This window comes from Sitophilus oryzae, unplaced genomic scaffold (genome assembly GCF_002938485.1).
Source record: "Sitophilus oryzae breed Bouriz unplaced genomic scaffold, Soryzae_2.0 scaffold_809_pilon_pilon, whole genome shotgun sequence".
NCBI classification, from domain to species: domain Eukaryota; kingdom Metazoa; phylum Arthropoda; class Insecta; order Coleoptera; family Curculionidae; genus Sitophilus; species Sitophilus oryzae.
Window position 1 is genome coordinate 879,203 of NW_022147427.1, and position 22,524 is coordinate 901,726.

Below are 22,524 nucleotides of genomic sequence, written 5' to 3' on the forward strand. Positions count from 1 at the left end.
TATTTTAAAAGTGTAAAGTATGGCGGACGATCATCACAGTAGTGATGATTCCGACATTGAAAACCAAACCGAGTTTTCTGGTGTTTTGAGTAAATGGACGAATTATATTCACGGTTGGCAAGATCGTTATATTGTATTAACGAATGGAACTTTATCATATTATAAAAGTGAACACGAAAGAGGGTATGGATGTAGAGGTGCCTTAACTCTCGCCAAAGCTGTTATCAAGGTAATGTTTTGTTTATGTTTTAGTTTACACATTTTTTATCATGCTTTTTAAATTTTAGCCTCACGAGTTTGATGAATGCAGATTTGACGTAGCTGTAAACGATTGTGTATGGTATTTAAGAGCTGACTCAGTTGATATCAAACAAAGCTGGTTAGAGGCGTTAGAGTCATTTAAGGTAAACTACCTATTATTGCTTAATAGTCTCACTTATTATTTATTTTCTATTTCCTTTAGGTTGAATCAGGCTATGGCACTGGTTCAGAAACTAGCTTAAAGAGGCATGGCTCTTCTGTTAGTTTACAGTCGAACAACCAGAGCACAGCCTCTGGAAGTAGTTTTAAGAGGGGTTCCAGGAATTTACGCGAAAAGGTCGCGGAAATTGATACCTATAAAGATATTCTAACAAGGCAGATAGACACTTTACAAAAGTATTTTGATTATTGTGTTACTCATGATGCGAGGAAAGAATCTCCTAATAAAGGTATAGTTTTATATTTTATGTTAATGGATGAAGAAATACTTTTGATTGTATCCTGATTATTATAGAAAGTTTACCAGTTATTGACTTCAAAGGGGAAGCTATCACATTTAAAACAACCACAGCTGCAGTGATTGACACTTTGCAACATTGTGCAGAGTTGGTTTCACAAAGAGAAGAATCTTGGCGAAAAAGATTGGACAGGGAAAGGGAAAGAAGAAAACATACTGAAATATTAACACAAAAGTACTTTGAACAACTGCAGAAATCAAGAAATATCCATCCAGGACCAGATCTAGAGGTACACATTTTTTTAATATTTTTGAAGTCAGTTTTGACATGGTTTTGGCAAGTTAATTTCAAGATTTGTACTTTTAATGAAATACTGCAACTGAAATAAGAATTTCATATTCAAAATTCCAATGAAAAACAATTAAATCAAAATACATCAAAGTAAGTCAATTAAATTTACTTTCATTTTTACACAGTAGAGTTTTTGTAATAAAAAAAATATTTTAACGGTTTTATTATCATTACATAATACAAAAAAAACTAATTTTTGTCTGTAACTATAAGCATCAACTATCTAAACAATACATCTTCAGTGCCATTAATTAGCCATATTATGTAATAATCATTATTATATAAAGTTAATTACTCAATAGTTACATTCAAATTTTGTATTACAATCTGCAATTGATCTTTTTCAAAGTCAATCCCTACTTTGAATTCTATTTGGACAAATTACTACAGGGTTAAAGAGCTTAATAGTCTAGGTGCTAGCATTGTTATTTATATTTTTAGATTCCTATTATTCATTATATTGGAATGTCTGAAAGAATGACTATAAGGTTAATTAATGTAGATTAATAATTCTTTTCTCCGTAAAGTCCCCTACAGGAAAAGAATTTTTATCTCTGTATAAACTTGAAGTGTTTTCTATACTATAGTCAATAGTCTATCTCCTCATAGGTTATTGTTTGTTATTTAATTCATGTTATGAATTTATACAATAATTAGTTAGGTTAAGTTAGGTTTAAATTAGTTAAATTGGTGTTTTAAAAAATTGTATGAAGGAATTAAAAATATTCTTTTGCTTTTTTACAATTAATATATATTTTCAAGTTTATTATTTAAATAAAAAAGAATGTGTTCATACTTATATTTTCACCAATAGCGATTTTTGTAAATATTGGTTTTAGAAATAAGATTATGAAAGTAATTAATTATGGAAAATCTAGAGTTTTGTCTGAATCGCCACATTTAATTTTCGAAATAGCCAGCAACAAACTATCAAAACTATCAAATTTTGACGTATATAGCTTTTGAAAAATAGAACGCTTTAAGCTAGATTTTCATGCATCCATTGTCCGACGATACGTTGATACGATATTAATTTTATTGGTTGAATTTAAAGGCTTCGATTGGTTAGAAACGGTTAGAAACCGTTTAAAATGGTTAACCGTTTCTAACTAATCGAAGCCTTCAAATTCAACCAATAAAATTAATATCGTATCAACGTATCATCGGACAACGGTAATCTTAATCGCAGAATTCGTGTGGGTTTACATGCAGCGGTAATTGGCATATTTTAAAAATTACAGCTCATATTGAAATATGATTTTGGAGTGATGGAACGAAGGGCGATGCCTTACGGATGCATATAAACTCACTTTAATAGCTGTTTTATCAGTTGAAGAGAAATATTTTTCTGGTTTCCAAAAATATAAGGTTTGATGATATTTTCTTGATTTGAGAGATATAACAATTGTGAAACAAAATATTTTTCATATTTATTTAAGTAGGTATTCAATTTTAAAAGAATACCTGGTTTTAAATTAAGAGTTGAAAATGTTTTGATTTACTAAAGTCTTGATTCTTCTATACATTCTTCGGCCATCACTAAGGAACAAAGATTATCATCATTGTCAATCAATATCATCGTTGCACCGCCTAAGCTCCAAACTTGTTGCAAAAAAATGTTTACAAAGATAGCATACTTGTCAAGTACGCAAATATTATCGTACTTGCCAAGTACACGAGTCGTCAGAATCTGCCTTTAGAATTCTTATCAAATATCGGTTATACCTATCACCAAAAAAAAAAAAAAATATATATATATATATATATATATATATATATATATATATATATTTTTTTTTTTTCTTTTAGTTACCGTGAAAATATCGTTCAGAATGATGAAAAAAAATCTGGTAAAGTTCGAGCTCTTAATATTAATACTAAGAGGTGCCTCATCGTGATTTTCTATTTCCCATTTAAATAACACGGGGAAGCAATTTTTTTGTTTTTGGAATTTTATTGGGTTCTAACAAATCATACATACATACAGCCGTTACTCGCTGACGAGTATTCGACACACATAAAGAAGATGGTCACGCAAGGCGTTTTCTTTCATGAGCTTTTCTGTGACTGAAAAGCCCGATACGTGATGTTATCTGCCTACCGCACTCCGGACATTCAAAAATCTCATTGCTTTGTTGCCTCTTTACTTTTTGGTTATCGCTGTTAACTGAGTTTACAACTCTTCTCCATTGAGTTCGATTGTGAGCTGCCGTTTCCCACTCATTCTGCATGTTAATCCCCTTTAAGTTTTCGTGGAAAATGTCCTAGTACCTTTTCAGTTGCCCACCCGGCCTTCTCTTACCGTCTACAAGCTCACCGTAAAACAGAGATTTTGGTATGCGATTTTCTTGCATTGTGCATACGTGACCAGCCCATCTTAAGCGGGATTTTGTAACCATGACTCCAATACTCTCGCAGTTAGCTTTTTCAAGGACCCATACGTTTGAGACATGATGGAACCACCGGAGTCTTAAGAGTTGTCTAAGGTGTCTCTGTTGCAACTTGTTTAATGCGTTTATGTGTCGGCGATACGGCACCCAGGTTTCACTCCCATATAACATGGTGGGGATTATAATTGCTCGGTACACTGCAAGTTTTGTTTTGGTACTCAAGTCATGATTGTAGAAAACCCTGTCTTTTAATTTCCAGAATGCCCTTGAAGCGCTACTAATCCTGTGCTGAATTTCAGAGTCAATATTGACCTTTTCCGAAATCAAACTGCCAAGGTAATTGAATTCCGCCACATATTCCACTAGTTCTTCTCCGATTTTTATAGCATTGTTGTGATCTTCCAAAATGTGTTCGTTTATACACGTTTCTTGTAATTGTTGTACCGTGTTTGCAACTAGAGCACAGTCGTCAGCGTATTGGAGTTCTGTGATGAATTTTGTTCATGTTTTTGCCCTGAGTCTTTTTTTATGTTGAACAGACCGCCGTCGTATCTGTATCTAATGCCCAATCCTCTCTCCTGCAGTTTGCTGTCCACTATAATGGAGAGCGCTGCCATGAATATGTTGAATAGGAGAGGCGCTAAGACACATCCCTGCCTAACTCCTGTATTTGTTAGGAATGGATCGCTCAGTGATCCATGATGTGACACTCTGGACTTGTTGTTGTTACGGAGGGTTTTACACACAGTAAGAAATTTGTTGGGTACTCCGAACATTTTCATAATTGCCCAAAGCGCATCTCTGTTCACAGAGTCGAAGGATTTTGTTAGATATATGAATGCAACATAAAGTTTAGACTGCTGCTCTTTTACTTTTTCCTGTAGTTGACGGATGGAAAATATGGAATCGACGGTGCCGCGCTTGGTACGAAAACCCGTTTGCGATTCTGGAAGGATTTTTTCTATGTGTGGGTGCAGGCGGTTTGACATAATTTTTGCAAGAATTTTTCCGCCGATAGCCAATAGTGAAATTCCCCGGTAATTTCCGCAGTCTGATGCACTTCCTTTGTTCTTAAATATATTCACTATATTCGCGTTGCGAAAGTCCTGAGGTACCTCTCCGCTTTCCCATACGACATCGAAGAGAGCCTTAAGATGACCAATAAGTTCTTTACTTGCACACTTATAGATTTCCGCCGGAATCGCGTCACAGCCAGCTGATTTGTTGTTTTTAAGCTGTTTTATGGAGGTCTCTATTTCCTGTTCTGTTATTGGGATGTCTAATACATCGAGGCTGTTATACTGAGGTATTGTGTTTAGTGCTTCCATATTGGGGTTGTTTTCTTGGTTAAGGATATGGCTGTAATGCTCTTTCCAGCAATTTCGGATTTGTACTTCCTCTTTTAGAAGTTCGCCATTTTGTGCCATGTTTGGGCAGCTTACCTTCTTGGTTGGACCGTATACTTCTTTTACAGCCTCAAAAAATTTACGATAATCGTGATGGCCACGCATCACGATTATCGTAAATATTTTTATATTTTTGTACTCCTGAATCTGATTCGCTTTTTCTAACCACCAGTTATCCTTTACTTGGCGCAGTTCTCTTCGAAGTGTGTTGTTGGCTGCTTTAAAGTTGTCTACCAGTCTTGGATTATGTGGATTTGCAGTGACTGCTTGGTGTGCTCTATGCTTTTGTTCCAACAAAACCTGTATATGCGGTTGATTTTCGTTAAACCAGTCTGGTTGTTTCTTTTTGTTCGACTTTCCCAGTACTGCTTCGCTGGTTTTATGAATCGCATCCCTTAATTGTGTCCAACCTTGTTCAGCTTCCAAGATTGAGATTGAAATTATCGGTGGAAGTGATTCTTTGATGGCTTCCCGGAGGGCGTCGGCGGTATTGTTGTTCTCTAGACCCCGTACGTTCAATCTGGTCATATTGTTTTGCTTTTTACAGTGTGGATGTTTGGGTTTTAACTGGAGTTTCATTTTTGAAATTAAAAGTACACAAATTTTTACAAATCACTAACAAATCAGTGATTTGTAAAAATCTATACATATTCTTGTAGGAAATTGAACGGTCTTCAAAAAAGGTCTGATATGAATTTTCATTTAATCGACTCGCTTGAAAGGTATTGAAGGCTAAAGTGCAACTCCAAATCGTATATGATAACTTAATTTTTTATATTTTATAACGAAATAATTGCTCAAAAACTTTTGCAGGACTTCCTCGCCCTAATAGGCCACCCTCTATATATTTTTTTTTATTTTATGAAGCGTATACCCACCAAAATTAAATCATAACTCATTAATCATAAAAAATATTATTTGGGTTTGAAATTATACGATTCATATTAAATATTAGCCTATTTGATCTCTTGGTCTATAAAGTACCAGCAACCTGCTGACTGGCGACCTTGGTTGTGGTTTACCAAAAACGGTCGGTACTGCCATCGGTATTTCTACTAGAATGTGTACAAAACGTACCGATAGTACCAAAGGTAGTGCGTGCGTACCGGCCATGTATCGACTTTGAATTAATAACAATTGGCCCAAATTGAGAGCGCAGTAGCCGATGTAAACAATACCAATCAGTGCTACTTCAGTTGGACGTGCGTACGGTCGGGGTCAATTGTTTATAGTAGCGCCACAACTTGATTTCTGTAATTTTTCACAATTTTTACACATTTAGTGAGGAAAATGAAGTTTCGAAGACTAAAAATTGTAAGTTTATTGTTGTTAGATAAGTTTCTTTTAAATAACCCATTGTTTATGAATTTAAATTCCGTTTTTACGTACACTAAGCTGTGTAGAATTTATTTGGATTCTATAGGTCATTTTTTTTTCGACATTTGTATTGTAAATTTAAACATGAACGGTCTAATTATTTGTTTACATATTATGATATGCTGATTTTAAGTTCTATTCTTACATAAAGAACTAATAAAATATTTTTGAATATTAAAACATGCAGCTACGAAATAAAAAAGCAGAATCGGGCCTATGTTATATAATATAAAAAATAAATCTTATTTTTACGTGAAGAATCTTCTCAGGAGAGATGGCACTTGTTTTTTGAAACACCCTGTATAAAGTAGAAAATATTATTTTATTTATTTAATTTCTTGGCCACTCAACGTTATTGTTAAATGATTCTTTGTTTAGGTTTTTGTATTAATAATGGTAAAGGAAATTGTTTTAATAGGAAATTGTTTTAATATGTAGGTATCAAAGAATGAAAAACAGCACTTTAATATTTATACCGGGTGCGTCTCAAAAGTAACTCACCCCTATAACTCTTTTATTTTTCAGATAAAAAACGAAATTTGGTATGTTAGTATAGTATATGACATAAATTAGGATTGATTGGCGTATTCAATTCTTTTCGACCACATTCTGTTTCACCGGAAATGACTACAACTTTTGTTTTTTAAATGGCACCCTCGGTATTTTTTTACTTTATTCAATAGAAAATGACACTCTAAAGAATAACATATCATATGCCAACTTTTGACATTTTCGCATAAAAATCGTATTTTAAATTTCAATCTAGACTCTTATGGCTGTGCTAAAAACACTAATTTTTAATCAAGGAGCCTTGGAAAAATTGATTTGATCGTCTAATGTTTTAAGTATCTTGTTCTAGCCGGTTAAAAGATGCCCTAATCGTATTTTTAACGATGCACTTAAACAGCCGTTAAACGGTAGCCTACTAAAATGCCGTTAATAGATATTGTGACGTCGTTCATGTCGCCGGAAAGTAATGCCTAGCCATAAGCATATTGCAAGAGCACCTGTGGTTCCGTGGCTGAGGCTATCGGTTCGTGAGCGAATGGTCCGGGGTTCAAATCTCACGCTGACCAAAACTTTTTTATATTTTTTTTCACTTTTTTTGGTTGGATTGGTTTAGTTATTTGGCGAGTTGGTTAGCGTGGTTATTTGGAGGGTGTTAATTCATTGGTTAGTTGGTTATTTGGTGGGGTTGGTTGGTTTTACAAGGTTTTTACTAATTTATATTTGTTTTTTAAATTTTTTTATCAGTGTAGAGGTTAGTTGCGTTGGTTAAGTTGGTTATTTGGTGGGGTGGATAGCGTTGGTTAGTCCTTATAAAATTCCTATATTTCATAAAGCCGTCAAGTTCGTCACATCAACGACGTCATACCTATTAACGGCATTTTAGTAAGCTACCGTTTAACGGCAGTTTAAGTACAGCCTATTTTTATTCATATTTCAATTTTTTCAAATGGAACGAGAGTGGCTCATTGGCATATTTGGAAAAAGCGTTTTTTACCAATAATTTGGTACCACACACTTGGTATTTCGAGTCAAATGTCGTTATGAATCGCATGTTGCAATTTAAAATTAACCATATTCGAAAATGTCAAAAGTTGACATATGATATGTCATTCTATTCAGAGTGTCATTTAAAAATCAAAAGTTGTAGTCATTTCCGGTGAAACAGGAAGTGACCGAAAACAACTGAATACGTTAATCAATCCTAATTTATGTCATATACTAACATACCAAATCTCGATTTTTTATCTGAAAAAACAAAAAAGTGATAGGGGTGAGCCACTTTTAAAACGCACCCGGTATACAAAATATACGATTGCGCAAATATTTAACTATATCATAACTTAAGAATTACTTTTCAATGCAGAACCATTGAATTAAAGGGCACATAAAACTTTTAGGCTGGGTAGGTCATTTACCGTATAATTAACATACCTTCTGAAGAAAGTTTTAATTAAAATATGTATCTAATTAAGTACTCGTTAAGAAACATAAATATGTGTTCTGATTTATCAAAATTCCATATTTTATAAAAAATCGATTTTTTCGGAATACAAAAAAACAGTCGATGAATGTACATAGAAAGGTCGTAAAACTTCGGTTTATTGATTTAGATTGTAATTTTTATTTGTTCCATACAAACGTGTTTGTTAATATAATACAGTTATTTTTACTACCACTAGCGTCACCAGGCCCACAGATTCATATCAGAAAATTACCGTAATTAGTTAATGGATTTTTTTCGTCTTGCGTGTGTAGCATTGAAGGGTTTCCACCAGAATTTTTTTATTCAATTTTATAACATTGTGAAGAGAATATTCAAACAAAGATAATGCTTAAAATTGGAGCGTCGGGTTGTAAAACCCGCCTTATCCATTAAAAAAATTACCTAATGACATATATTAATAGTAGGACTCTGAAATCTACCTAAGTATAGTCCCAAACTGCAGCAAAAGTCGCCTATTTCTACAGGGTGGCGCACCTCATTCGCCTCGGTTAATTATACGAAAACGGAAAGATGTAGAAACAAAATATTTTATGAGTATATGTGGGGTGGCACTGTGCACAATTTAAAATTATTTTGAAATGTACAGGGTGTTTCAGAACTAAGATACATACCAAAGTTAATTTTTTTCTTATGGAACACCCTGTATTTTATTTCATTTTTGGATTCTTGGGCCCAAAAAAAGGTATTTATTATAAGGGTTAAATATGTTTAAAATCTTTTGTTTTTGATATATTTAAAGATAATTAAAAATGCAGGCTACAATAGAATAGATTATTAACACCCCGTACATTGCTTTTCAGAATTAATTCTGGTGCTGACCTTTAAGTCAGAGAAATAAACTTTACTGAAAAATTTGATTGCTTTGTTTAATATATACAGGGGTATCAAAAATTGCTGGACTATTTTAAATATTTATTTTACATAAGAACTTCGTCATTGCAAATACAACACCCTGTATTTTTTTAAATATATCGAAGCAGGTTCAAATGCTGTTTCAAACTATATTAGGGTTTCCTATACCTATCTAGCTCAGATTTTGAATAAAGAGCTATTTTTCAATAAAATGGCAACCAACATGGCTGATGTCAAGTTTCTAGTGACAGTTGGTAGCTATTTTGAAAATCAAAATTAGTTTATGGACTTTATTTAAATTTATAGCAGTTAATTTTTATTTAATTTGCCTACAGTAGTTTTTTAAATAATATTTATTAAATATGTATTTATTATTCTATCAAGAAAAACGAAGAAGTAGTTTTTTCATTTATTTTACGTTCACTTGTGAAATGCTATTTTATTGAAAAATCGCTTTTTATTCAAAATCTGAGCTAGATAGGTATGGGAAACCCTAATATAGTTTGAAAGAGCATTTGAATCTACTTGGATTTATTTAAAAAAATACAGGGTGTTGTGTTTGAAATAACGAAGTTTTAATGTAAAATAAATATTTAAAATAGACCAGCGATTTTTGATACCCCTGTATACATTAAACGAAGCAATCAAATTTTTCAGTAAAGTTTATTTCTCTGGCTTAAAAGTCAGCGCAGGAATTAGTTCTGAACGGCAGTGTACAGGGTGTTAATAATCTATTCTAATGTAGCATACATTTTTAAATAACCTTAAATATCTCAAAAAACCAAAGATTTTAAACATATTAAACCCTTATAGTAAATACCTTTTTTTGGGCCCAAGAATCCAAAAATAAAATAAAATACCGGGTGTTCCATAAGACAAAATATAACTTTGGTATGGATCTTAGTTCTGAAACACCCTGTAAAATATTTTGTTTCTACATCTTTCCATTTTCGTATAATCAACCGAGGTGGATGAGGTGCGCCACCTGTATATAGAATTCACTGCAATTTACGTTTCTACAGTAAAATCCATCTTATCCAATTATAGTTGTTTTTTATTGTCATTATTGTTGCAAATCCCGCATTTTTATAGGCTTTTTAGAAAAATATAATATTACTACTGATGTCTTATCCATTTCAAATCCTTCCTTAATTTTAATAAAAGAGCATATCTAATAAATCAAGTGAGGATGCAAATACTGTATGATCGAAAAAACGGCGGCGGCGTCCAGTTGGCTTGGAAATGACGATCTATGACATTATCCATATAATTTTACATATAAACTGACAGCGACAGTCCATTCGACAGATTCCATAGCTATCGCTGACGCCGTTTTTTTTTCAATTATATTGTACCTTGCTGTAGCAAAACCCGCAATATACATACTGCAACAAATCCCGCCTTATCCGAATTATTTTTGTGTTTTTTCTCTTTAAAAATTAAATATTAATTTTTATTTCTAGAAAACGAGATACAAAACAATGATTCCACTTAATTAACACGTTTTTTTTATAAAATAATGCTTCAAACATTTGCTAAAATAGTTTTCGCATATTATCTCTACTGTATTATCTCGAAACAACATTTTTGGGATAAGACGGGTTTTGCAACTTGACGCCTCAATTATATACTTTTAATTAGGACAAAAAATGACAATATTTGTATTAAGTAAGAATATAAAAAATGGTCCACCCTATTGTTATTTAAATTAGGAATGTTCAAAACGAAATACAAGAAATAGAATTTTGTCAAATTTGATACGATTGATAGTATGACTACTTCGTATAATTTTGTTATTTCCATTTTCCATATTCCCATCCTCTGAATAATTTAAATAGAATTGTTTTTAATTGTTACATTATGAGTAATATCGCTAAAACCTGATAACATGGAGATTGTTTCTTTATTTAGAAATATGTCGCATGGTTGCATTTTATTGTTTACATTTAACAGTATTAACTAAAATTACTCTTGTTACTAATAAATCAACTATTACTAATATATTTTCTTGTAGAGAATTAATTAGATTTTTTGTCTAGTTCAGTTTCCTTTGATAAACTTCGAGTCCTTGGATTTTATTAATTTAATTGTATTTCCTATAAAAATCAAGCTCAATACAACCTTGAAAATGTATAAAAAAAAATATTACAAATGTATCACATTTTTTAGAAAATAAGTGTTTTATAAACGTTGTCTTAAAAGTAGAAAAAATTAATATTATACAACTTAAAAATTAGTACCAATTATAGTAAGTTGCCTAAAAATGTGTTATTCATTCTCTAATGGAACATAAAGCAATAGCACAATAGTATTTATGTTTAAGCCAATAGGAAGAAAATTAAACAATGTATGTTTATTCTTCAAAAATTCCAACCAGTACTTTTTTTAACTATTTAAAATTTGAGTCAGAATATTTAAATGTGTTGAAAAGAACGAATTTTATATTTTAACTAAGTTAATTAAGAGAAAAAAAAATATTTTAACTAAGTTAAATTAAGAATTTAACTAAGTTAATTAAGAACTAAGGTTCCAACTCTCAACTGTAACCTACTTACGCTATACAATAACTTTATATAGGGTAATTCAAGAAATATAGGATGAAATATAGGTATGCCAACCTTTGGCCATCATTAAATTTTTTTTGTTTCTATAAAACCTAAATGTTTCATAAAATTATTATAAACCCATGATAGTTTTATAATGTTTCAAATATTACTTTACTGCATTTATATAGCTTTGCACAAAAAAGAATATAACCACTAAAGTAAATTACTATTTATATAGCCTTAAGAATGTTGTGAATTGGGGGGAGGGCATATACTACCAAATTTGAAATGAAAATGCTAATTATATTTTTGATACCTCATTATTGTGAGTTGTACCAGCATAACTTAAATTTTATGAATTACATTACAGCTATTATCGCCATTGTGTATTTTTATTACAAGTAATTGTTAGTTTTGAGCTTAGGTTACTAGGTATTCTTTAGAGAATAAGGCTAGTTTCTCTTCAACTCTGATGTCAAAGTATATAAAGAACCAAAAAGTACTACTTTAAAGTAACAACTGAACAATATTTTATATTGACAATGTAAATTTAATAACTAAAATCTTGTGTTTTGATTGATTTTAGGAGGGGCCTCATAGCGTCCTAGGTGACGATGAGTTCTATGATGCCGTCGAATCCGGGTTAGACAAAATGGAAGAGGAACAAGAATTTAGAGATAGGTTAAAATCTGGACAGATTCCCGTTACACCACCTCCCATTTCACCGGCTGTGCAGCATCGGCTTTGGCCAGAAGTAAGTATAACATTGTGGTAGTGTGCTGTATCTTTTAGTATTTTATTTTATTTTACCCAAGTAGCATTTTTGGACACATTTTAAGTAATGTCTTAAGATCTTTGTTTTTAGTAATTTTAGGTTTTCTCGCACAAAAAAATGTCATTTTCATGAAGCAAATTTGTTTCCAAAATGTTTCGATTTAGCGCTATCTGTATAAGAATTTCGAACTAGTGACCTGTCAACAACGCCATTCAAAACTTCTGGTCAAAAATACAATTAAAACATAAAAACATGTGTTCCACTGTGGAAAAAAGAAAAAAAACGTTTGCTGGTAACATTGTTCTTCGATCTTCTGTTGGGTATAGGGTATAGGTAGTGGCTGTTATTACATTTATTCCTAAAACACATCATCTCTGTAATTCGTATAAAATCGCATAAGAAAAATATCTGTATTTGTACCCACCATATGTCTTTCCCTTTGCTTTTTTTAATTATAGTACTATAAAAACTTGAAGAATGCTTAAATGCAAAAACTGCATAACAAAATCCAAACAATAAAGTAAGGTTATGTTGTCATATTTTGACACATAATATCAAATCAATTAAATTATGGAGACTTTTCAGGTACAAAACGGGTACGAAATCTTTGTAAATATGAGCCACATCTGTTATTAAAAGTTTCGAAAAATTTGTGACACTAAGATCTTTATTGTAATAGCTTATGTAGCGAAACTATATTTTGGTAAACTGTTTCGTACAAAAAACGATTTATGTTATACGAAACATATGTATTAAAAATGTGACGAAACTGTTTCGCAGTGTTTGTCAGCAGAGATTTTGTTTCGATTTTGTGTCTAAAAGTGCTACTTCGGAAGTGTTTTCATTTGTATCACTTATCATTCCCCGTTTTCAGATTGACAAAATGGTAAAACAGCAAGTTGCTATGGCGCGTATGGGTATTGGCGAATGCGGAACTGGCTGGCAACTTTTCGCTGAAGATGGTGAAATGAAAATGTACAGAAGAGAGGAAGAAGTCGATGGAATGGTCGTTGATCCACTCAAAGCCGTGCACGTAGTAAAAGGTATCACTGGACACGAAGTTTGTCATTATTTCTTCAGTCCCAAATACCGATACGATTGGGAAAGTGAGTATCCACTTAAATTCTTTCTTATTTCATTGAAACTTATTGGTTTATTTTGAAATGGTTTGGTTTAATTTTAGCCACTCTGGAACATATGACCGTATTGGAAACGATATCCGACGACACCTTAATGTTCCTACAGACCCACAAAAGGATATGGCCGGCCAGTCAAAGGGAAGCGGTATTTTGGTCGCATATGAGAAAACTGCCCAACGATCAGGACAGAGACGGACCAGACATGTGGACAGTTGTAAATAATTCGACTGAAGATCCTTCTCATCCTGTAAGAGTCCTTTTTTTTATGATAATCATCCAGTTAATTACCGATTTGTTTTTTTTTTCAAGGCAAACGTGGGAAAATGTGTTAGGATATATTTAACTGTATGCCTTTTATGTCAGACGAGGGTACATCCTCCTAAAGATGGTACTCCTATCACAAGAGATAATGTGTCTTGTAAAATTACATATTGTTCAGTAGGTGAGTATTAAATTTAGATCTTTTCTGTTGTTTTCTTAGATATAGCTTGTCCAATGAGACAGTTGGATCTGTTAATTTAATTTACTGATAAATTATATTTTCTTTTTTGTTTGGATGTCTGTTGAAATCTTCATTGACAGACTATTTTCTTCTGCTACTACATTTTCTGTCGAAATCTTCCGTAACAGAATATGTTATCTTCTGCAATTACATTTATTCTTCAGAAATACTATATTGATATTTTATAAATGGTTTATAGTTCAGATATTAGTCCTAATCTTATTCAGTGAATATTTTAGCTATATACAAGCAACAGTGAGTCACAGTCTTTTAAGTATCTATATCCCAAATGTTTTGACCTAGAAGTGATATTTCGACTGTCAAACTCATTACACTGATTTTTTTTCTAGGATTCTGTTCAGTCATAGGAAATTTTTAAATACACGACTAAATGATTTTTTTACATAATTATTTTTTGTGTCACACATCATACACTCATTTTAGTTTTTTTTTCTAAATTTAGTAAATACAGTTTCAAAAAAAAACTATTTAAATTAAAACTAAACATAATTACATAGGATAAAAAAGCAAATATCTTAAGGATGGGCATTTCAGTACTTCTTTTGCCATTTTGATTAAAAAGATGAATGAATTACTTTTCTATTCCTTCTCAGCCTATATTATCGATTATTTCGGCATGTATTTTTATTTCTACAGAAAATAAAAATATACAGGGTGGTCCGAATTGTATTCCGGAAACTTGGGAAGTATATTCTACAGATAAAAATAAGTAAAAAAGTTGTTATGTTAGTATGTGACATAAATTAGGATTGATTGACGTATTCAATTGTTTTCTGTTACTTCCTGTTTCACCGGAAATGACTACAATTTTTTATTATTAGATGGCATCCTCGTATTTTTTTTACTTTATTCGATAGAAAATGACATTCTAAATAGAATGACGTATCATATGTCAACTTTTGACATATTCGCTTAAAAACAAATTGTATTTGAAATTTCAATCTAGAGTGCCATGGCTGTGTTAAAAACACTAATTTTTAATCAAGGAGCCTTGGAAAAATAAATCTGATTGTCTAATGCTTTTAGTGTCTTGCCCTGGCCGGTTAAAAGATGCCCAAATCGTATTTTTGATCATATCTCATTTTTTTCAAAATGGAACGAGGGTGGCTCATTAGCATATTTCGAAAAAGAATTTTTTTACGAATAATTTGATACCACACACTTTGTATTTCGAGTCAAATTTTCGTTACAAACCGCAAGGTATAATTTCAAATAAACCATATGCAAAAATGTCAAAATTGACATATGATATGTCATTCTATTCAGAGTGTCATTTTCTACCGAATAAAGTAAAAAAATTCCGAGGGTGCGATTTAAAAATCAAAAGTTGTAGTCATTTCCGGTGAAACCGGAAGTGGCCGAAAACAATTGAATATGTCAATCAATCCTAATTTATGTCTTATACTAACATACCAAATCTGGTTGTTTTATCTGAAAGAAAAATAAAAAAGTTATAGGGGTGAGCCACTTTTGAGACACACCCGGTATATTTATCCTTACGACCTACATCGACAATGCTTCGAAATAAACAAAACCAAGCGAATCGCAGCTTAAGCTACGTTTACACGATGCAAGTTTTGCTTGCGCAAGAACTTGATTGCAAGTACTTACTTAATGTAAACTGTGTTTCAAGTAATTGCTCAACTGATTGTACAAGAAAAATTACTTTGCAAGTAAAGTTGATCGACGGTCTACTTTTCTTGCACACTAGGACTTGCAGAGCGAAAATTTGACATGTAAACACATTGTCAACTTATTGCAGTAGCAGTTGCACGAAAAAATGGCACCGAGCTGGTTGTCTGACGACCAAATTATGAGGTTGTTAAATTTCCGAAAAGCACCAATATTTGTAGAACGTTGAAGCGTACACCTTAGTGTACACTATAGAAATCAAAATATGAGAGATGCTGTCTCTGAAAGCGTTTTGGAATAAATAATTTTTCCTTAGATTTATCCATGGTTTTACCCATACGCTTGCTTTTTGATTTTTCTTACAAAGTACGCAAATCATTACATGTACTTAACGTACGACATTAAATATTTACGCCATATTTAACAATCTCTGTGGTATCCATAGTTCTTGCGCAATAACTTGACTAGTGTAAACATACAATTTTAAAATGTTCAATTGCAAGTACTTGCAATCAAGTATTTAAGCAAGCAAAACTTGTATCGTGTAAACGCCGCTTTACCGCTTGGCGCTTGGCGTTAACGAGTACTTACAACATGCGACGCACAAAAAACCGTATTTTTAAATACGAGCGATATTTCGCTCGAGTGATACTCGGTTATTGCAATCGCTTGATACTCGAGTACTCGATTATTGAAATTAATCGGTTTTTCCCATCGCTCAAAAAATACTATAAAACAGTTTCTGTTGAATCTTTCGCACAAAAACATTTTAAATATATTATTTCAGACTCCATAATAACTATCCAGTCAACATGTATAATGTATTGACTATTTAGATCCCAAATATTTTGAGAACCATTACCCACAGCGATTTTTACCAAGAGACCTTTTTTACGTAAAAAATAACGGAAATGTATATTTTTTTACTCAATAGTTTTATACAGGTACGGACTAAAAGTTATTCGAAATCGAATTTCTCATGTCAAAAAACACCCAGGCACCAATTTTCATCTAAATAAATCGGCGTTAGCTTAGAAATTATTTGGAAAAAATTGAAATGAAAGTTATAATTCTACATCCATACATAAATTTATATGAACCTTTTTACTTATTTTTATCTGTAAAATATACTGCCGACGTTTCCGGAATACAATTCGGACAACCCTGTATATTAACAATATAAAGATTAAAGATAAGAAATTAGTAAAAATTATAACTGTCATTAACAGTAAATGGTGTTTTAAAGGGGCTTACTAATCTGAAAGGGTATATTTTACCTTTTTAAAACATGTGTTTGCAAAAAAAACTAGTTTTTTTACCTGGTCGCCATATCCCACTCGCCTTGTCGCTTCTATGTAGTTAATGTAGTTATTATCTGTACTTATAGCTTGTTTTTGTTTCAGTTAATCCTGGAGGTTGGGCTCCAGCCTCAGTACTAAGGGCTGTGTACAAAAGGGAGTACCCTAAATTTTTGAAAAGATTCACAACTTACGTAATAAACCAAACGAAGAGTAAACCTATTATGTTTTAGGGCAGGAATAATATTTGTTTTATTTTTATTATTTATACAATTATTAAACGTTATTTTATGTTACCAGTTTTTTCATGCCCAGCCCAAAGAAGTAGTTGTTTGCTAAAGAATAATTTCAAGTTCAAAAAAATGTATTAAATAAAATAGCGTGTTAACTAAAAATTATATTATTTTGCAACTATATTAATTAACCTTCATTTTAATATTTTATAGTTTGATATTGTTACGGATTCCGTGGGTCCACTATTTAAACTCACGATAAAATACTTAACGAATTTATTTGTTTCACTCTGTACACACAACTTATACTATTTACAACACAACTTATGCAACTACTATTACTCTAACGGTATTTCGCGGTATTTTCAAACTTCAGACTATCTTCAGACTTTAGACTTCAAACTTGTCCAACTGTCAAAAGCGCGGGCCTTATATACCCTGGCGGTTGTTTCTAGATTTTTCTAAAGAATTCTATAATTTTCTTTTTACTTTTCTGGCGAATGCGCCAGGTTCCTCAATGCACTTTGCGATTTTAGCAGTATGCAGTTATGCAACCAGTAATACACCTTGACATTGCCCCCCTTCTCAAATTTGATCGTCCCGATCAAGGTTTCCTGTCTGGTATCTCTTCAATCGATCCAGATGAACTACTTTCATCTTACTTCTAGGGCTGCGTTGAATCCGGTACACAACATCATTTATCCTCTTGATGACTGTATAAGGACCTTCCCATGCTGGAGTTAACTTTGGGGACCTCCCTTTCTTGCGCTGTGGGTTATATAACCATACCATATCGTCCTGTTGAAATCCCGTAGAATTGGCTCTGAGGTCGTAACGAGCTTTCATCCGGTCACTGGCTAGCGTAATCTTACTTCTTACGGCCTTATGAATTTCCATTAACCTTTCCTTCAGTTCATCCGCGTAGTCCTCTACATTTGTGGTGCCGTCGTCTGGTGATCCGAACACCAAGTCACAAGGCAACCGTAATTCTCGACCAAATAAAATCTTCGATGGTGAAAGTCCGGTGGTGTTGTGAACTGCACTTCTATACGCCATTAGGAACAGCGGTATGTGTTGATCCCAATCTCTTTGATGTTCGGCCACCATTTTCGAGAGGTGTTCTTCAATGGTCTTATTGAATCTTTCGACCATCCCATCAGACTGCGGATGTAAAGCTGTTGTCCTAGTCTTGTGAATACCAAGCAGATCACACATCTTCTGGAACAGTCTTGACTCGAAGTTCCTTCCTTGGTCAGTGTGAAGCTCTAAGGGAATTCCAAATCTACTGAAGACATTATTGACCAATACTTCAGCTACAGTCGATGCTTCTTGGTTTGGAATGGCAAAAACTTCTGGCCATTTACTGAAATAATCCATCGCTACTAAAACGTACTTGTTGCCCTTGTGCGTTTCAGGGAATGGGCCTGCAATGTCAACAGCGATTCTTTCGAATGGCAGTCCAACGTTATATTGTTTCATTTTTCCCCTAGAGCGAGTGCTTGGTCCTTGGCTGGCTGCACAAGTTTTACATTGTCGACACCATTTCTTGACATCTTCGCATAATCCACCCAGTAAAAGCGATCTCTCAGCTTGCTCAAGGTCTTGTTTACCCCAAGATGGGCTCCAGTTTTACCACCGTGAATTTCTTCCAATACCTGGGTAACTTTCTTCCTTGGTACCAGTAACTGAGTTGTTACTGTGCTGCCATCCGCACTTTCCCATGTGCGCTTTAACAATCCATTCTCAATAACCAGTGAATTCCACTGAGCCCAGAGAGCTTTGAAAACGAGCCCTCTGTCCGCAATATCCTGCCACGGTGGTCTCTCGCCGTTACCTTCCTTGAGCCGTAGTATTGCTCCGATGTCTGGATCTTCCATTTGATCTTTCCTCAATTGTGTCGTCGTCCATGTTCATCAGCTCCAAGCTTAAAACTCCTTATTCTGATAGTGCTTTCGCGATGTTTCATTTTCTTGTCCAAGGTAGCTCGTCGTCGATCTAGGTCGTTGTCGATAATTTGTACCCGTCCTACACGGCACCCAACGGTTTTCTCTAGTTTCCCGAACACAGTCTTCTTGGTATCACCAGGTATCATCACAATTTTCGATAATATTTCTTCCATATTTCCTGGTCTCTTCTCTTTAGATACAGAAAATTCCTCATTTCCGATTTTCAGGATGTTTCTATGGTGATCAAACGAAAAACCATGTTGACTGATCACATCCATACCCATGATAAAATCATCTTCAATGTCCGCCACTAAAACGCTATGCCGAAACTTCAAATTCCCTAACTCCAATTCCATGAAAGCCTCTCCCCGTACAACGGCCATTTCCCCCGTAACTGTACGTAAATACACTCTTCTTCTAAGAGGCATCATCTTCAATCCTCGCACTGAGTTAGTCTGCACCAACGATACCATAGCGCCTGTGTCCACAGTCATTCGATTTCTTCTACCATTGACCTTCCCGTTGATCACCAAACTGTCAGCGGTTTTTCCTAGACTCCTAACGGAAAACATCCTAGGGGCTCTGTTTTCTTCAGCCAATACTCGCTCATTAGTGTTGATTTCCGGGTGCCTATGTTCTCTCGATGGTAAACGGAATCGCATTTGGACGCGGCAATCCCGTTTGATGTGGCCATTCCTGCCACATCTATAGCAACTTATGTCCTGGGATCTTCCGATGTGCCGATGTTCTCTGGATGGTGAATGGAATCGCATTTGGATGCGACAATACCGTTTGATGTGGCCATTCCTGCCGCATCCATAGCACCTCATGTCCTGGAATCTTCTTTGGTTCTCTGTCTGGGTGTTGTTGACTTACTTGTTTATTAGTAGCTCACATAGTTTGTCGAATTTTCTACACATCTCCTCCAAACTTCTGTGGGTACTCTCGGGCTGTTCCTCTACCGTTACCGATCTTATCTTCGGTCTAGGGATGGCGCTAAAAGCAGCTTCGATTTCCAGCGCCCTGACCAGTGCTTCGCTGCTGGTAGAAAATCAGGATATTTGCAGCGCCCTCTGCGCCTGATAAAGCACTGAGCAGCGAGTTCCTCCCTAAATCCTTCCGGTGCTTCAGGATACGCTAGGTGTACCAGCCGACGTAAGTCTGCTTCAAATTCCTGCAGACTCTCTCTGGACCTCTGCAGGCGTGTCTTGATCTGGGCCTGGTACAAAGTTGGCGTCGATGTTGGTCGCCATATCTTCTGTCCAGTGCAGCGACCAAAGTTTGGTATTCCTGCTGTTGGGCTGCAGGAATAGTTTGCAACAGTTCCAGGCAGGGCCACGCAGCGCGATGACAAGTGCCGCTGCTTTTCTCCTGGAATCAGTCCATCCGTTGGCAGCGGCGGCTGCTTCAACCGACGGTGGTACATTGTCCATGTCGTTTTGTCCATCGTAGGTCGGGGGCCTTGAGGTTCGCAGCGTTCCATAAACGCCAGGTGTCCTCGCTTACTTGTGCCTTGGTCTTCTGTAGGTCCATCTCTAATTTTCCATTTTCTGCTGAAGGCGTTCCTCAAGATCTTCTACGGCTTCTTGAAGGTGATTTTGCTGTTCCTGGCAACGTACTTCCAACATTACTTGTTGCTCCTTTTTCATATCCTCGAAGTTTTTGTGAAGTCGAATTTCCTGATTTTCTAAAATTTTCTGAAGCCGGTCCTGTTCTTCTTGCTTTTCTCTCTGACGTCGCTCCTCCAAACGAATTTCCAAATTATCCAACATTTTCTCAAGCCGGTCCTGTTCTTCTTGTTGTCGTTGAATTTTCAAATCTTCGAAAATGTTCTCAAGCCGGTCCTGTTCTTCTTCTTTGTCTTGTTGTCGCTGAATTTCCATATCTTCTAAAATTTTCTCAAGCCGGTCCTGTTCTTCTTCTTTGTCTTGTTGTCGTTGAATTTTCAAATCTTCGAATATTTTGTCTTGATTTTCCAGAATTTTCAGTAGGCGGTCTTGTTCTTCTGCTTTCTCTTTTCGCAGCTTCTCTTGTTCTTCTGCCTTTTCTCTTCTCATATTCTCCATAAAATCGCCTAATAGTTTGCTTCATAGACTTAAAATACAATATAGACTGAGCATCTCATTCATAAATAGCTGGAACATGCGGTCAGACACTGTCTTGTTATTGCTGTGTTATTGTTTTAGGTTATAACGAGTGCGACACGAGCGATAGATAGGTTGTCTCTGTCGTAAGGGTCGTTCCCTGACGACTCTGCCGAGAAACACAACACTGTCTTTCGTTTCTCAAGTACACCTGAACTCTCCGTAGCATAGCCGGGTAATTTTTTTATTTTAATGAAGCTATAATTAAATTAAAAATATATCGTATTTAAACTTTTTTATATTTTATTAAGATTTAGGACAGGTTTTTTAAATAAAAGTTTAGAAAAAACGTCTTAGAGTCCAAAAAGGATAAAAATAATAAAATACACGTTATAGAAGAAATTTTATAATCGAAATGACGTAATTTTTGAAATTAATAATAAATTATTAATTTTAGTCAAACATTTACAACCCCTAATATTAATCAAAACAGGATCTATTCCACAGATATAATAGAATCGGCGACAGGGAGAGAAAAAAAAATATGATTGTTGTAATTTTTTTTCTGGTTAAGTGATGTCTTATGTAAATTAGAGAAAACATAAATCTGTTCCATTAAAGCAAGGAAGGTGATAGGAAGTGGATAAAATGAAAACTACATTTATTTAACTCGGTACTGTCTTTATTATACGGGTGCGTCCCAAAAGTGGCTCAACCCCATAATTTTTTTATATTTTCAAATAAAAAAACAAGATTTAGTATGTTAGTATATGACATAAATTAGGATTGATTGACGCATTCAATTGTTTTTGGTCACTTTCTGTTTCACCGGAAATGACTATAACTTTTAATTTTTAAACGGCACCCTCGGTATATTTCTACTTTATTTGATAGAAAATGACACTCTGAATAGAATGACATATCATATGTCAACTTTTGACACTTTCGCATATGGTTTAATTGTAATTGTAACACGTGGTTCATAACGACAATTTGACTCGAAATACCAAGTGTGTGGTATCAATATATTCATAAAAAAATGCTTTTTCCAAATATGCTAACGAGTCACCCTTGTTCCATTTGAAAAAATTGACATATGTATGATTAAAAATATGATTTGTACATCTTTTAATCGGCCTAGACAAGACACGAAACCCATTAGACGATCAAAACTATTTTTCCAAGGCTCCTTGATTAAAACTTAGTGTTTTTAACAACACCATGGCACCCTGGATTGAA

General features: G+C 34.1%; 1 protein-coding gene across 1 annotated transcript; it reads left to right on the plus strand.

Moving 5' to 3' along the window:
• Window positions 1–19: 19 nt before the first annotated feature.
• On the plus strand, window positions 20–17,318 carry LOC115888928 (collagen type IV alpha-3-binding protein). The gene is made up of 9 exons (XM_030908816.1): window positions 20–229; window positions 288–404; window positions 464–710; window positions 776–1,008; window positions 12,242–12,409; window positions 13,305–13,536; window positions 13,614–13,816; window positions 13,879–14,011; window positions 17,128–17,318. Exons 1-9 carry the CDS (start codon window positions 20–22, stop codon window positions 17,253–17,255), a joined length of 1,671 nt encoding a protein of 556 aa, XP_030764676.1. The 3' UTR covers window positions 17,256–17,318.
• The last annotated feature ends 5,206 nt before the right edge of the window (window positions 17,319–22,524 follow it).

Coding starts and splice junctions, on each gene's coding strand:
- LOC115888928 (XM_030908816.1), top strand. CDS start 20: ATGGCGGACGATCATCACAGTAGTGATGATTCCGACATTGAAAACCAA. Junction 230..287: donor TCGCCAAAGCTGTTATCAAG/GTAATGTTTTGT, acceptor TTTAAATTTTAG/CCTCACGAGTTTGATGAATG. Junction 13,537..13,613: donor ATACCGATACGATTGGGAAA/GTGAGTATCCAC, acceptor GTTTAATTTTAG/CCACTCTGGAACATATGACC.